Source organism: Coffea eugenioides, chromosome 7, assembly GCF_003713205.1.
Source record: "Coffea eugenioides isolate CCC68of chromosome 7, Ceug_1.0, whole genome shotgun sequence".
NCBI lineage: Eukaryota > Viridiplantae > Streptophyta > Magnoliopsida > Gentianales > Rubiaceae > Coffea > Coffea eugenioides.
In genome coordinates, this window is record NC_040041.1 from 9,979,687 (window position 1) to 9,996,929 (window position 17,243).

Genomic DNA, 17,243 nt, shown 5'->3' on the forward strand with positions numbered 1-17,243 from the left:
AGGCCTCACCCTGCTCACCCTATTCTAGTAATTAATTATGTATAATAGGGACATTCTTTTCTAGAGAAGCTTTCAGCAGTGAGAGTGCAAGATATATGTCACAATAAGCATTGCGTATGATTGATATTTGACAATGAATGGCCAGCAATTTGTTTATTGCTTAAGGAGAAAATTTTTATTCATATATACATTTCTCTAAGAATTTTTTAAAGTTGAACAATGAGATAATTTTTTTTATTTTGCATGGGAAGAAGTATGTGGTTATAATGTGTAGAAAGTAAATATAGAGGTAAAAGTGAAAATATTTCAAAAGTTAAACAAACACCAGAAAATGAAGTAAGAAAATATTTTCAATAGGCTAACCAAACACCTGAAAATGATGAAAGTGAAATGATTTTCCTGGAAAATATTTTCTCAAGGAAAACATTTTACTCCCAACCAAAAGGACCCCTCTCTCATATTTTCAAAAAAAACTTTTTTAGTCCTTCAAATTCAAAATCAACCAAAATAATTCCTCATAAAAAAAAACCTGCCTATTTGGTTCCAAAACTCATTTTTGCTCACTTTTTCTGCAAAAACTGCATGACTACCTCATGTGCTCATCTTGGTGAGGATGGCTTGTGCAAGTGAAGGAGACGTGCATTTCTTGGCTAGAGGAATGAGCGAAAATGAGTTTCGGAACCAAACATGCAAACTTTTTATATTTGAAGGATTATTTTGACTGATTTTAAATGTGAGGGACTAAAAAAGTTCTTTATGAAAATGTGAGGGACCAAATTGGCAAATTTTCCTTTGATTTATCAATTATTTCATCTAGGGAAAATAAGTTGTGTAAAGGAAAATAGGTTATGTTGATTTTGCCCAAAAGTAGTATTTTGATCACTTTGAATGTCTCCTCATGTGATAGAATGGTTTTTTTTTTTTTTTTAGCCAATACTTTGTGTTAGATGATATGTGTGTGCATATATAGATATATGATAGGCGGATATACTGCAGTAAAATTAGCCATTTTTATTTTTGTGTACCCAATCAAATTCTTTCAAATGGTTAAACGATATGGCTGTCAGAAAATTGTACTCAAGAATAAGAAGCTTTCACCCAAGCAACTTTGAAAAAGAAAAAGAAAAAAGAGTTAGAGTGGAACCTTAAGGTATCTCATGCATCAATTTACATAAACCATTTTCCAGTAAAAAGTAAAAACTACCAGACAACTGATTATCTTGAAGGGTTTGATTTCATTATCTCCTATTCATTTTGCTTCATTGCTTTCTTTTAGGGCAAATTCTCTAATCATGGTCAATTACCCATCTGTCTTTTTTTCCTTATTTTTATTTTTATATCAAAGTTTCCTCTTGGTTGAAGAATTTGCTTTAACCCTTACATATTTTTTTTGAGGTAAGTAGTATTTAATTAGCCTGCTCATAATTTACCATTACAGGGCTCCTCACCGTATTTGTGGAATTTGTAACTAATTTCGGGGAATTTTCATAATTAATCTCGATAAGAAAGGCGAATTTTCTGTATTTCAGGAAACCTCACGCTTGAATTTTAGAAGTCATAGCCAGAGATAACATTTTTTTTTTTTAATCTCGACAATAATCATCAAAGTAGGTAAGTACAAGTGTGATAATTAATGGAATCACAAAGCATAGACAAAAATTTATAGCAAAGACAATTATTCATATTGAAGTGGTAAAATGACTATTACTACTTCAATAAGCAAACTCGTACATAAGAGACTAGCTAGGAAAGCCACCAAACCTCCCATAATTTCCAAAACAACATACCTAATCAGTGATAACACCTGCAAGATAATCTAGAAATAGAGCAACACAACCACAATCATCAAAGGACTGGAAATAAATTACTTAGACCTCTTACATTAAACATAATAGTCTTAATTATTTGTGGTAATTAATTGGTGATTATCGACTAACGATCATGCTGATGGAGCTTGAGCTGGTCCAAAGGAGGAAAGTGATGCATCACAATAGCCTCGAAGGATATAGGTCTGATCCGCTGAAAAACCAAGTGCAGACAAGATTGTAGGCCAGCAATTGTGTGTAATCACAATGATGGCATGGCAGCATCCTGGTCCAATATCAGTTGTGCCATTTGTGAAGTAAGCAGCAATCTCATCTGTGCATGATTTTATCTCTGACAGGGCATTCCAGCAATCTAGCACACTTCCATTATTGGTCTCAGGCCGGGTGTTAAGCTTGGAAATGGATTGATCATCTGATCCAGAAAGGTTTCTTGGCAGTATCTTTCTTGCTGATGATGAGCAGGAAATCACCATAAAACAAGTTATGACAAGAAAAAGCAATTTGACAGACTTGAGAGCCATCTTTTGCCGAATAGAGTTGTGAAGAAAATTGAAGGGTTTTGGAGGGATTTATAGGGTGGTGAAGGAGGGAGAGGACATGTTATTATTAAGTGAATTCAATGGTAAATAATCAAAAGGGCATAGGGAAAGACATAACTGTTACAAAGTAATGGAAGCAACACAATATGGAGCGCTAGAGTTTCATTAAATATGTGAACTTTTGAGGCAGCTTTGATCAGTAATAACTAAGTAGGAGAAGGCAATCTAGTTGAATCTCTTGAGATTCATCGGCTGTTATGTGCTAGAACACAGATTCTCACGCGGCGTGTACATTGAAGACAGCTTTTCAATGGGGATGGACCTGAGAAGTTTGAATTGTTTGGTCCTCAAGTCTGCCCACTTATGCACGTATGGAGCCAGATTGAACAGCCTATAACTTTCAAATATTACATTTGAACTACAATAGATACTATTCTAATTGTGTTCCTAACTTCCAACAACAAAAGTGTCGCGGTGTAGCTTGTGATTCTTACTAAGAGAAGCATTATAAATATTAGGGAAAATTCACATTTTTTTCGTTTACAGTAATATTAGTGTTATCCATCATCTGAAGTAGTTTTAGTTTACAATAATGATATGTTCTGTGAGTTTTTTTTTTTTTTCTTGACGCAGAAGGTATTTTGACTTACACCAGACTAATCCTTCAGAGCGATAGTGTAAAACCCGTCCCAAGAATGCACTACACGTTAACAGGCGGGACTCGAAATTGTGACATATGAGTAAAAACCCAATAAGATCAATTACCACTGAGCTACCCCGCCTGGAGGCGTTGCATGAGTTTTATATGGATCATTCATTTGTGACTCATGTTGAATACTAGCATACTTGGACCCTTCCCTTTCTAGAACAATGCGGTGGGAGGACAATGACGTGATGAACAACGTACTAAAATTACAAATTAGTGAGAGTGAGGGTCCAAAGTGTTGAAGCCAAAAGATGAGCGATTGAGTTAAAAAACAGGCACAAGAAAGAAAGGGACAAGACAACATGTAATGAAGCATAAACATAAGGGGCTAATCTGAATCTAAACTATGCTAAAAATGATATTCCAAAATAATTTTCAAATTAGTATTCTAAACTAGCATTTTGGTTAGTGGCTAATATTGACTTCAGTCTACGTTCAAATCCTCCTCTTCCTTCCCCACCTCTTAATATCCTTCGTCTCGCCGCTGCTATTAGGGGAAAAAAAATTAAAAATTCTAAGCATACACTTACGGTAGAATTAAAATCCCAAATACAGATGGGCCAAGATTAGTTCTTGCATTTGTAAGCTTTTCGAAGGCTGGACTCAGGCATAAATTTCTGATTCAGTTGACAGGCCTACAGTCTGTTAGGCCCAATCCGGCTAAAGCCCAATAAAATTTTCCTATTTCGTTCCTGAAAATTTTTCCGACCCAGATTTTTGCCGCCCTTTTCTGCTTCATCAGCTGAGCCTTTCACCCCTTCCGGCGTACAAACCCGAAAATGAGCAACACCGGCGCCGAGAGCCTGCCGACGAAGGAAGTAAACGTGCTGAAAGGACACGAGGGTGCCGTCTTAGCAGCAAGATTCAACTCGAACGGCGAGTATTGTCTGAGCTGCGGCAAGGACCGTACCATACGCCTCTGGAATCCCCACCGTGGAATTCACATCAAAACCTACAAATCCCATGGCCGTGAAGTCCGGGATGTCCATGTCACCCCGTAAAAACTCTTCCTCTCCCTTTTCCAGTAGTCCCTTGACATGGGTTTTAATTCTTTCGAACCAAGATTTTAAATTTTTTGAGTTTTTATTTTTTCTACTTTTGGTTGGGTAGAATTCGAATGCAAATCCCAAACTCTATTTTTTTATGCCAGGAAAAAATACGGTTGAATTAGATGAAAAGTTTTTTTTTTTGTGTGTGGATTGTTTTTTATCAGCTTGTTTTGGTTTTCTCGCCAGCAAAATGCAATTTTTATTATTTTTGAATCTGTGGTTTACTAAATTGATATGGTGAATTCTGATGTGGATTTTATAGTTATCGAGTTTGGTGGATATTTTGGGTTAATAGTGGTTATTTGTGTTGTAGGGACAATTCCAAGCTTTGTTCTTGTGGTGGTGATCGACAAGTCTTCTATTGGGATGTAGCAAGTGGTCGAGTAATTCGAAAATTCCGTGGCCATGACAGTGAGGTTAATGGCAATTCCATCACTAGAATTTTTTTTTTTTTTTTTTGTAATAGATACAGCTGGAGTAGTAAATTGTTAGTTTTATCAGAATAAGTTTAATAATAAATTCGTCTCACTTCTCATAGCAGCAGTTCTTTAAGCAATCCCCCCACCAAAAAAATGAAAAAAATCTGTGCACTCAGTTCCAATTGACTCCATTTAAGAGATCAATAATGACCTATGTAGCTATTTGTTGAATTCAGAAGGTTTCAGAGATCAGATTTGAATTTGATAAAAGATTCCTTTTGGTTCCTTGATGATAGAGATTCTCTTTTTTGGCGTTATTATATTGTGCTTGGTGGTGGGAGTTGGAATGTGTATAATGTGGACTGACATGTTGGTTGATCTCTTAAAGAATTGGTTACCTTTTTAAATTGCAGTCCAATGCTTTATTCATTTATCCAATTAAAGCTGAGATTGAAATCTTCAAAGCTTCTGCCCAGTTCCTCAGATGAAATGTGTGTATGTTTTGTTCTCAGATAATTTTCATACAGTTATATGTGACATTGAAATTTTATGCTTATCCATGATGTCTGTCCGATCCCACTTTTTTAATTCTATATTTGAGTTTTTGAGAAAACTTGTGGCAATGAGTAAAAGAGGCCTTATCATGTAGTCCACTGGTGGCCAATTTTCTACAATTCTTTGAAGCTATTTTCTTGATTTTAAAGCTTAAAGGTAACAATTTGAGTTAAAAACTAGTTTACATAGTCCTGTAATCTCCTTGAAGAACTTAACTGTTTTTTGAGTTCTTAATAACCTTTAAACAAAACTAAGTCAACAAAACTAAGTCTCGTTGTATGTTTTTGCCTCATTGGAAGTAATGATTGCATGCATATTTGGTTGTCATTGTTACCCAAGATGTTAGAATGTAGAGAATAAAGAAGAGTATCGTGTCAATCAGTCTTATCTGACATTTTGCTCCATTTTCATCTTTTTACAGGTGAATGCTGTTAAGTTTAATGAGTATGCAACTGTAGTAGTATCAGCAGGAAATGATCACTCTTTGCGTGCTTGGGACTGCAGGTCTCATAGTACTGAGCCTATTCAGGTCAATTTCGTTATTCATTCTTCCATTGACTTGTTTAAATAGAATAGTGATGTTGACTGGGGGTGATAGATAGGAGTTTCTGGATTGTTAAGATAAGCATTTCCTGTAATTGCTGAAAGGCATGGGAATGGTTGCATTGATAAGACTTATTTAAGTGACCATTTTAAATGTGAAAGCTGAAGGTTATGTTGCTACCTAATGCCAAATCTCAAGGGTGAAAACGACAATGTTGTGTGCCAATCGGAGTTTTGGTTACATTGTGTAGATAGATTGGATAGATGGAGTTTGCAATGAATTCTTGACGCCAAATTTCCTAAAGTTTCTTGACTCTCTAGAAGTATTAATAGACCATCATCATAGCAGCAATTTTTGCTTCAACAACATTTGGCTCTAGCTTTACATGAAAATGAAAATTCCAGAACTCTTGAGATCTAAGAAAAGATATCATATGTCGCTTCACTTTTAGGAGCACTATTTTGGTGTTTCCTTTAGTTTGCTCCTTGTTTACTGTGTCTTGCCCTACTCTCACAGTTCTAATAATTGGAATTTGATTACTTTGAACTGAATATTTTAATAACTCTACAGATCATTGATACTTTTCGGGATACTGTCATGTCTGTTTGTTTAACAAAAACTGAGATAATTGCTGGAAGTGTTGATGGAACTGTTCGGACATTTGATATTCGAATTGGTAGGTATGCACTTGACTTTATAGCAATGTTTAATCTTTTTAAGGATTGATTCCTTAGGGATTATCTTTTAACAAATTTTTGGTGCTTCTTAGAGAAATTTCTGATGACTTGGGCCAACCTGTCAACTGTATCTCTCTGTCAAATGACAGTAATTGTATCTTAGCAAGCTGCCTGGATTCAACTCTACGACTATTGGACAGGTAATTGGCCTTGGGAGTTTTTCTTTTGTCATATACTTTTGTATAATGCCCTTGTATTTTATCTGTTGAATCGTTGACATGATCTCGTTTTCTCTCTGATGACAATAGATCTACTGGTGAACTTTTGCAAGAATATAAAGGTCATACTTGCAAGGTAGCTTGTGGAGCCTCATTTTGGTCCTTAATATAGACATAGTATAAGTTTTATACTTCTTTTCCTAAACTTTGAACAGGAACATACTGCACTTCTCCGTCTTAATACTCAAGATCAATTCTTTTCTGTGATGACACTGCTACATTTTTTCCCCATTTCAAAGCAAGTTTTGACTTTGTTTATATGGTGTCTTAGTGTTTTGTCTGTGAATAGTAATTTTCTCTGTTTTGTTTTTGCCGTATCAGTCATTTAAGATGGACTGCTGCCTCACAAATAGTGATGCGCATGTGACTGGGGGTTCTGAAGATGGCTTTATCTACTTCTGGGATTTGGTGGATGCATCTGCCATATCAAGCTTCCGAGCTCACTCCTCAGTGGTAACATTCTACACTGACATATCTGTTATTGCATTTACTCAGTGTTTAACTAATATAACTGTTTTGAGTTTTAGTTGATCTCAATTGGGGCAACCCTCATATTCAAAGTTCTGCCTTTTAGTGCACGAAGTAAAATTTTTCAGTCCACTTTTCTTAATCTGTTTATATTTTCAGGAAAATGGCTAATTATCTTTTTTAATAGATGAATGCGGCTTCTGATACGTGAAGCATCATAGCCTTTTTGAAATTCAAAATACCCTTTTGAGAAAGTTATGCCTTATTTCTAATTTTGCATGATTTAGTGTTTGCTTTGCGTATGTTAAAAAGCTTATTTAGCATACGTTGAGGGTGTGTCATGACACTTGAGATTTTCGTATGCCTTTATTTATTGATTTTCTAATCCAGGATCATAAAGTACGCATTCATGAATTTTCCCTATGAAGTTTAACCTTTTTCTGGGTAAATCTGTCTCTCTTTCTCTCTCTCTCTCTCTGAAGGGAGGAGATCTTTGGTTAGATCTCTAGGTGGGTAAAGATTTCTTAACTTTAAGTTTTGGGTTTAATTTCAAGCCACTTGGGGCTTGTACTAATAATCTACCTATCTGCAGAATCCCATGTAAAAGTTATAGATGTTAGGATGGTTTTTTAAATGAGGAAAACTGGAAATTGAAGATTTAGTATTTTGTGTCTGCAGCGAGTGATTATCATTACCTGACCCATTTTGGAACTTCACATTAGTCTTCACAATTTCAGCTTCAACAACATGTGATAACACTTGTGTATTGGTACTAGGTGAGTGGATTCAATCAACAACATTTTGTTGTGTGTTTGTCGAATTTGTAGAAGTTATCTTCATCTTTAACAGATTAGGCAGCCAACCATTTATGGTTTCAATCATTGCATTAGATATTACAACCCAACGTCATGCTTGTTGGAGGAGAAATAAATCTAATGTTATTTGTTTTCTTGGGCAAAGGTGTATGTGGGAGTCCTAGAGGAGTTAAGATAAATGTTCCAGAACCCTCAAAAGTTTATGACTATGCCATTTCACTACTGGTCTATACCAAAAAGAATATAGTCAACAAAGTAAAGGATCGCCTACCTTTTCCAAGAATAATCCTGAGGGAAAAAATCTGAATACATTTTTTGCTGTACATGAAGAAAGAATGTATTTTTAAATTTCCTATATTGTGAAAATTGGACTGACATCAAATGCTTTCACTGGTGGCAGGTGACTAGCGTCAGCTATCACCCAACAGATAGCTGTATGGTGACTTCATCTGTTGATGGAACTATCCGGGTGTGGAAAACCTAAGACAAGATATCTTCTCCATATTTCCTTTCTTTTTCTCCATGATTCTTGGTCTTGCTCATCAGAGTTACTCAGGTTTGTAGATAAATGTATTTTTTGTTCTCTTATAAGTATATAAGCTAAGGCCTTGTCTATGTCCTTTTATCAGTAAAATCACGATCTGTTGAATGTAAACTTAGTTCATCAAAGGACACTTATGATTCTCGTTGAGCAGTATATGAAGTTAGTTCTAGTTTTAATTATGGTGAATGTGCCATTCAAAATGACAAAAGCTGCATTCGGTTTATTTTATTTTAATATTTTGCAGGCCTCCTGTAAAGACACATTATGTACGATGTGGTATAGAGCAAGAGAAGTGAACCAGTTAATAGTAATGCTTTGTAATTTATTATCCTCCGTTATCCCCTCTTGTAATTATTTGTATGGACGTGAGAATTACCTGTTTTATTAAGGCTGAGGTACTTTGACGTCTATAGGAATGTTGTCTGTGCGGTAGAAACATCTTCTCTGGACTTGCCAGATGACACCAGCTTCTTTTGGCATTTCTATTACTCAATGTTGATTTGGTCAAAGTCCAAAGGGAAAACAATCCCGATATTCATTATCAGATTCCCGATCCTGTCAGATTTAAATTTTGATTATTGGTTAGGAGTTTAACTACATATTTTATAGGCAGGTTAGCAATCAAAACATGGACTCCATTTGCTGAAAGTGAGCGTTTTCCATGTCTTATACTTTACCCTCTGGTTTCTGTGTGAAAGTGTTCGTAACTGGCTTTAAAGAATAAAAATGGGTAGTCAAGAGGTTGTTGTGTTGTGATAATTAGATTTTTTTTGTCATCTGGCGATGCATAAGGCATTGCATGCGAGCTATCTAATGCTTTATTATTCCCGTCCTAGCTTTGTTTTCTGGCTGGAGTTGCTTCAGATGGAATAATGTTCTCATTCCTGCTTACTACTGGCATGCAGTTGCTAATTATCATATCCCCCCTGCATAAAAAGAAATGGCTAAGAATTTTAACTAGTGTGGCGGGTATATATATTGCCTTTCTTCTTGTCAAATGGGCTTGTTTTATGTTGCTGAACAGTTCTTTGATCCCTATATCCTCCAGAATCTACTGCAATTCAGGGTCTTTACCATATTTCCATATGTTTCTAATTGAATTATTCTTTTAGGTCTGTGGGACTGGTCTTTCAGTCAGCAAATCACGGTATAAGGGGACTAAGAAAATGAAATTTAGGTCAGAAAATGCTTGGAGGAGCTGAAAACCACTGTTTGATTCTGGTTCTTATGAAGCCTGTAGTGATTAACTTATTCTGAATATTCAGGCACATGTCAACTGGGAAATTCTAAGCCCCCTGTTTGCAAATCTTTTGGGTCCAAAGGCTACCAATTCATGACTTTGTGGCTAATATTCTTGGGGAGGTGACCATATTTGATGGCTTTGTAGCAGTGGTTCTCAGGTTTCCCCTTTCTAAGAGGCATCTAAACATGAGGAGGAGCTGGCCAAGTGCAGCCCTCCTAATCATCCCAGTTGGAAGCCAGGAATGTCAAAGCAACCAAAAGGGTGTTGATTGATATGTTTGAGCCGGTCCCCAGGCCGAAAGTGTAAAAAGTTATGAGGGTTTCACTTTGAAGTTTGGCAACTGATAAGCTTGTAATGAATGGTTTTTGGTCTCCATTTCTTTTTTATTTTCCTTTTTTGGGGTGACATTATTGTTTTCCCTTGCTGATGGGGAAGCAATTGCTTCCCCTCCTTGCTCATCCTCACAGATCTCTCTCTAAAGCAACTCAACTAGAACTGATATCTCCCTTCATTTTTGGTTAAAACTTTTTTGAAGCAGGTAAGGATTGGGAAAGGCAAAACCGGCCCCGTGGGAAGTTGAACTAAAAGTGGGGTTGTTAATGCAGTTGCCTGGATCGAAAAACTCACTCAGGCAAGCAAAATCCATTAACTCTTTTGGTTGGTAAGGATAGTTCTCCAAAGTTAAAACGTAAGTTGAAAGTAGATTCTAAAGCTCATGTTTGAACTCAAAGAGTTTGATTGTCCTTCATAAGAAAAATCGAATGAAGACTTTGGATGGAGTTGCTTTTGTACAAATTCATGTGATATTCTTAGGAAAAGAGAGCATATAATTTGGTCAACCGTTACTAGACATCATGCGTGCCTTTGTGAATAGCTAAGAAGGGAAAGAAAGAAACACTGAGAGTTCAAATTTCCATTTAGTTATGTTTTTAGGGATTTGAAGTCCAAACATCTTTGTTAAATATTGGTCTAAGATATGGCATAATTTTTCTTGCCCCAAAAAAATTAAATTTTATTTTTCCCCTATTAAGTCTAGATTGCCCACTAATGATTCCCATAGTTACCCTAAATTGAACACATTTCTATTGATGAAATTGGGATTTAATCATTCATGATTACAGAATCAACATCAATAGATTACAAAACAGCATTTCAGCAACTCAAACTGAAAGCAGTTTTTTTTTATTAAAAAAAAATTAGCAAAAGAGGAGTAGAATTTAAGAAGCAATTCTCATAATTGCATCAAATCAAGAACACTTCAGTCGACGAAATTACAATTATGTCACGACGACAAAATTAATACTAATATATTACAATTCAACTCAAAGTGAAAGCACTTAAACAACATTAAACCACCACTAAATTACTAAAAAAAACACCTTCAAAATTAATATAATATTAGGAGAATGTTAAAATTTTCTCACAAAATTTAACCCTTTTTTTTCCTTCCCTTATAATAATGATGACCATTCACATCAAGAAATGGCTGGAAATGGTTGCGCGTACAAGACAGGCGACAGCTCAAGTACGCAAGGGGTGGTGCAGTCCATTCCCCTCGATCAGCGAAGCATCCGAACGTGTTGTTGGTCAATTTGTCACATGGAAGGTCGTAGAAAGGTTTGGCTGAACAGTGAGTGACCCCCTCCCCAACACACACATTCACGCACTGAAACACAAAGGAAACCCGTGATTTGTAGCAGCAACTGCTGGTGCTCCTGTTCCCGATTGCCAACTGTATATCCAAGTTGTAGCTCTTGTCTTCTCACTTCTCTTTGTCCCTTTTTGGATTTTGACCTTTCCCTTCTTTGATTTTTGAATGACCTAATTGCTTTCTTCTTATGGAAATCATCTTAATAATTGATAGCACATGGGGATTTTTTTTTTTCCTGAAAATGAAGTGCAAATTCTTGATTTACCTAAAAATACAAGAAAGAAAGATAATAATATGTGGTTATATTCCTAACACCATATATCAGCAAATCTTAGGATCTACTTGAATGGTTGTTTTTAAAGTGTTTTTTATTTTTAAATTATTACTATAGTCATTTTATAGTGAAGATCATATGTGAATTAAAATATATAGTCAGAGAACGCTCTAAGAAATTTTTTTTTAACTTGGGTTTTCTAGAAACAGTAGTATATGTGAAACTGATTTTTTTCTCCACATATTGTTAATTACTAATTTAATACTATCTGAAGATATTTTCTATATAAATTTTTATCCTCTCCTTCTAGGAAAAAAATTGATGAGTCTTTTATTTGTGAACTAATGATGAAATTTAAACTTTTTGCTCTCCTACAATCAATTGTTTTCGATGTTGTGACAAATGAACAATCAAGTCAATAACACCAGGGGGGAGGGAGAGATTGAACAGTACGGGAAGAGAACGTAAATGAGAAGTTCCGAATTCGAGATCTTCCACTCATACTTGAAAAAAAAAAAAAAATTTTCAATGACACCATCATTTGATGCCACGCTTGGGCTCATGCCCATGGACTAATTGGTTCTACTTAGCTCATTTGTCGCTGCCCAGACCTGAGTGTTCTTGGACCAGACCTGCCCCGCTTTGGCTGATTAGGTAAAATTAAAAGGTATACAACAATTACTTGTCCAATTGAATATAATGGTCGGTTCAATTGAATTGAGAAGGACAATGACCAAGTAAACAAATGGTTAAAGCTCAGTGGCCACCGGTGGGAGGTCAGGGCCACCAAATTGTCTGTTCCTCATGGGTAATTCGGTTGGTTTTAGCAAGCCTTCTTAGGAACTGGTGTCCAGTACCCGCAAAGATCCGAGTCCTGTGATTATCGTGTTCGGGGGGATGGGGCCTCTCCTCCCTAGCCGAAGTAGGATTAGTCGGGCCCCGTAAGGATTGACCCGAACACCCACTCCGTAAGCAACAAAAAAAAAAAAAAAAAAGTAACAAATGGTTTGACATTTAACCATTCCCTTCTTTTCTTCCCTTTGCAAAGTTTAGAATCTCTATTTTGATATTCTAAATATTTATGAACTATATATAAATTGATTGAATTATCAACGTAGCTCAAGTGGACAATTTTGTACCCTTAAAAGTTGCACAAGTCCGCTCCTGCTTAGCTTTATGCATTTACAATTTTTTGTTTATAACTAGACTTAATAATTACTAATATGAGTTTAGTCCCTTGTCTTCTCTAATTTTTGCTAGTATCTGTCTAATGTAGCACGTGTATAATCATAGTTCTGCCCCAAAACTATCTCGAATTAGCATTATTTGATTTTTACAACTAATGGTGTTATCTTAACATGGCTTCACCATTCAAAAATCGAGTCAAGTTTTTACTAAATTTTTTTTTGTTGAAACAAATAGAATTAGAGATTTGAAAAATTCTCGTCTGTAAATGTAAAATAAAAAAAGTCAATGTATAAATCGATCTTATTTTCTCATAAATTGAAGGAATTGTCAATAGGAGAAAGAAAGAGTTGTCCTCTTCACTCGATTTGATAAGACATATTCTATACACGGTTCAATATATAACTTTGCTACAATTGCTTAGACTAGAGTACTGAAATTTCTCCTCAATCATCTTTTTTTTTTTATTTTGTCATCGTCACTTTATCTATACTACCCTACTCTAATATAATCTTAGGGAGAGGTCTAACTAGATATACAGGAAATTAATGCGAACTAAACCACTATCAGACTAGACAGGTGCACTATGCACCCGTATGAATTTTTCAGTACAACCTATTTTCCAGTCATCACAGTGGTGATCTCCTGCCACACCCGTTAGTTGCGCGCCATCCATATTGTGACGACTGATCCCTTGTTGTCACTGTTGATGAGTGTACCCATGGTCAACTATGATGACATCAAAAGTTATCACTTAATTTTCTCAATTGTAACAAATTTCTCTTTTGTCATTGAGAATGTTATCACAAAAAGTCAAATTTCTTGTAGTGACCTACCCAAAAAAGTAATTATTCAATTTACATCATACGAATTTCACATTTTTGGCAGTGGCTTGTCATCAATCAATATTGTTATTGCCCTCAGGGGCTTGGTCTGGTGGTTGAGGTTGCTGAAGATGGAGTCTCAGGTCCCTGGTTCGAACCTTGCTGCTAGCAAGTTGCTGAGGGTGGTGAATAGTCTGCGGGGTTCACTCCTTGCAGGACACACTTAAAAAAAATCAATAATGTTATTAATGATAATAGAATTGTGTGCTCTGCGTACATGGGAGAGGGAATTACTATGGAACTCTAAGGCAATTCCATTATATTTAGATTAATCTTCTATACTCATTGATATAATATATTTTTAATACAAGTATACCTAAGTATATAAACATCCAATTTTTAATGAGTGCCATTGGGACACTCGTTAGTACATATATATTGCACTTAATTTATTATATGAATGCACACACTTATATTTAAAGAATGCGCTCACGGCATCTATTATCCAAACCTATAAAGTATAAACGTGAGTTAAACTTTGTTTGCAACTTATTGCACATTCAAAAGACAATTGACAATTTAAATTAATCCATGCAAATCTTCAATTAACCCTACCTTGTTCCTCAAATTTTGTCCTTTCACACCCACTACGTGATTATTCGCAAGGCTATACTACCTGATTTAGTTATGATATCAACACACACACATACATTTTTTTTTTATATATATAGTGGTCAGATAACAATATATGCATCTCTTTACTTGCAAGAATTTCTTAGCAGTTGATGATGTGACTCACCATTATACAAGTTCTACAATCTGCAAAGAGACAAATACAAATATACATGTATATGTATATGTGTATATAATGTATATATGTAACGTATTTAGCACAATCATCATTGACTATTGCATTTCTCACTGCAAGTTGCAATTGACACTATGGCATCCATCATCATGCCTAGTACAATGAATTAGACAAGTTCTACTATTTTGCGCATGCCAAAGCCAAACTCCAAAATATGGAGAATCGCTTACGTAATGTGTGCTGCCCCAATCAAGAAATACAGTCTTAAGTGACATAATAATAATATGGACATGTGCACCAATTGTATGAGTACTTGAGATTTAGCTTTTTTTTTTTTTTTTTTTTTACTTTGATATATTTTTTTTAATTATCGAAGTTTCTAATATATTCAACACAAAGTCCGATAGTACAAATTATGCAGCGTGCTGATAGAGACCAGATCTCCCTTAATAAAATATCTTGGTGAATAGAAAATAGCCTGGTCACATTAACATATTTTGAATGTGGGTTTTCTCAATGGTGGAAGTAGTTTACCATTTAAATGGATAGAGTCACACTTGTTGTCGACTCTCAATTGCGATTAGTGTTCATGATTTGGCCGCTCATTCTAAATTTTTAAACGTATGATTTAGATTTTGCCATGTGAATTTACACTTAGGGATATATATATTATCTCGCATCACCTGCTCGCAATGCTTGCTTATATCTCTATATGGTGAAAATAATTGAGGGGACCATGATTGGGAATTGTTTGATCGACTTTCTATGAGGAACAGGCGAAAAAAGGACTTGCATTTATTGTGGAAATTTCATTTTATATACAATTAAAATATCTTCTCAAAGAGGTAGGGGCCAGGGGCATAAGTTCATTCCCATATCAAAAGGGGGCTTAAGTTCTATTTATTTATTTTGGTAGGATAAAAACTAGGAAGCGTTGAAAACAAAGAAATTGTTGTAGGTATCATTTTTATTTATAGTCCCAACAGGTTTGGATCTCTTGTAGGAAGGTTGGCTAGATATTTTTTGTAAAAACACTAGCCCCATCCAGTTCATAATGAGAATGTTTTAATCTTTTTTAAGTCCTTGTATTATTTTCCTTATACACAGAGGGCAGGAGCGTATAAAGCTAAAATTTCACGTATGGTTCTGGAATGGAGCTTTTTTGAATGACAATATATATATATATATATATATATATATATATATATATGTATATGTATATGTATATATTTTTATCGTGATATATATATATATATGTATATGTATATATTTTTATCGTGTGTGTTTGTGTGATCAGATTTGTGATCATCTGTATATTCAAATTTCAAATACATATAGATGATCACAAAATATTGAACAATCTAAAGATTTTGGATTTGCTACACAGGGATATCTTCTAGAAACTGAAAAGATTTGGGCCCTCGATATCCCCAACAAAAGCAAAGCACCTCGTCATGAAGCGCAGAATCCTATCGGATGTCACTTGTGCTATCTGCAAAGGGACCTATGGCAACCTATCCCACATTTTCTTCTACTGCCCAATGGCAGTGCAAGTCTGGGCACTTGTCTTCCTAGAGCGGAAAATTCAGAGTTGCCAACACTCCAGTTTTGAGCTTTGGTACAAGGAAATTATTCGTTCGCTGACTGGGGCTGAATGTGAAATTTTTGCTGTGTTGTACTACGCACTCTGGAACAACAGGAATTCTGCTCTGTTCAATGGCATATTTTGGCATCCCATGTCCTTAGTCAACTTGGCAACGCACAGTCTTAGTGAATTTCATGAGGCCAATGCTCGTCCTACTATGACTCCATCACAGATTGCTCAATTGAAATGGTCAGCCCCGCCTTCCCCCCATTTTAAAATTAATTTGATGCTGCCATATCCACAGCTCAAAGCATCTTTGGCATTGGTGTAGTAGTCCGCGACCATGAAGGCTCTTTTATAGCTGGCCTCGCAAAGAAATTTGTTGGTTCGGTGAGTGCAGAAATAGCGGAAGCCCATGCTGCTAGGAAAGCGGTCTGCTTGGCTCGAAATCTAATGATCCCAAGCTTTATTTTAGAGGAAGATGCATCTTCAATTATTAAACTCATTCTCGCTAAGGAAGACATCCTGTCTGACTTAGGCTTGATTCTTGAGGACATATGCTTAGCCTTACTAGATCAACTTTGTATTGATGTCAAATGGATACCAAGGGAGGTAAATAAGAGGTTGCGCATACCTTAGCCAACCAAGCAAAGATTGCCACCCTTCATGAATCTCTTTGGTCTGCTCCTCCAAATTTTGTCAAGCAAATCGTACTGGACGGTTTCCAGTAATCTCAGTAATAAAATTTTTTTGTTGTTTTCTTATCAAAAAAGAAACTGAAAAGTCTTTCAATTTTCTCCTATCCTATTAATCAATTATAATGAAATTCTTTTAAGATATGAAGATTCTTCGATTTGAAAATTGCAACACCATAACATTTTGATAATTTGCTATTGTCATATTACTATAATACAACAAATAGCCAACGTTATCAATGATTGGACGGATGGAACCCTTCAATTTTAAGAATATTTGTATTTGAACTTTTATGTGTGCAATAATAGCACTATGCATGTGAATCACGTAGCTTATAAATGGTCAAAAACCAAAATGGGTACGTAACCCTAAGGTGCCTAAACTCATTCAGGAAATCGTACTTAAACATTATAGTCCTTTAGCTTTATTAGACAAATCAATTCGATCCCTGTCAATAGTTTAGCTTTCCCCAAAAAATTTGACATTATCTCGGAGTGTAGAAAATTAGGCCATTTCATAAGCTCCATAAGAGCTAATACAGCATCATTTGGACATGA

The 17,243-nt window shown here is 35.5% G+C and overlaps 2 protein-coding genes across 4 annotated transcripts; one reads left to right on the plus strand and one right to left on the minus strand.

Annotated features, from left to right (window-relative positions):
* Positions 1-1,939: 1,939 nt before the first annotated feature.
* LOC113776833 (egg cell-secreted protein 1.2-like) lies at positions 1,940-2,347 on the minus strand. Its single transcript, XM_027321890.1, has one exon. The coding sequence runs from the start codon at positions 2,345-2,347 to the stop codon at positions 1,940-1,942; it is 408 nt and encodes a 135-aa protein (XP_027177691.1).
* Positions 2,348-3,801: 1,454 nt separating this feature from the next.
* On the plus strand, positions 3,802-9,014 carry LOC113778299 (WD repeat domain-containing protein 83). Of its 3 annotated transcripts, none has more exons than XM_027323653.1 (9): positions 3,802-4,068; positions 4,434-4,536; positions 5,516-5,623; positions 6,209-6,318; positions 6,408-6,515; positions 6,624-6,669; positions 6,915-7,046; positions 8,277-8,432; positions 8,665-9,014. In XM_027323653.1, the coding sequence occupies exons 1-8, from the start codon at positions 3,851-3,853 to the stop codon at positions 8,358-8,360; spliced, it is 909 nt and encodes a 302-aa protein (XP_027179454.1). In that variant the 5' UTR covers positions 3,802-3,850; the 3' UTR covers positions 8,361-8,432; positions 8,665-9,014. The 3 variants fall into 3 exon arrangements, with proteins under 3 accessions (XP_027179454.1, XP_027179456.1, XP_027179455.1); XM_027323655.1 differs by lacking the exon at positions 8,665-9,014 and adding an exon at positions 7,740-7,837 and having other exon boundaries at positions 8,277-8,352; XM_027323654.1 differs by lacking the exons at positions 8,277-8,432; positions 8,665-9,014 and adding an exon at positions 7,452-7,691.
* The last annotated feature ends 8,229 nt before the right edge of the window (positions 9,015-17,243 follow it).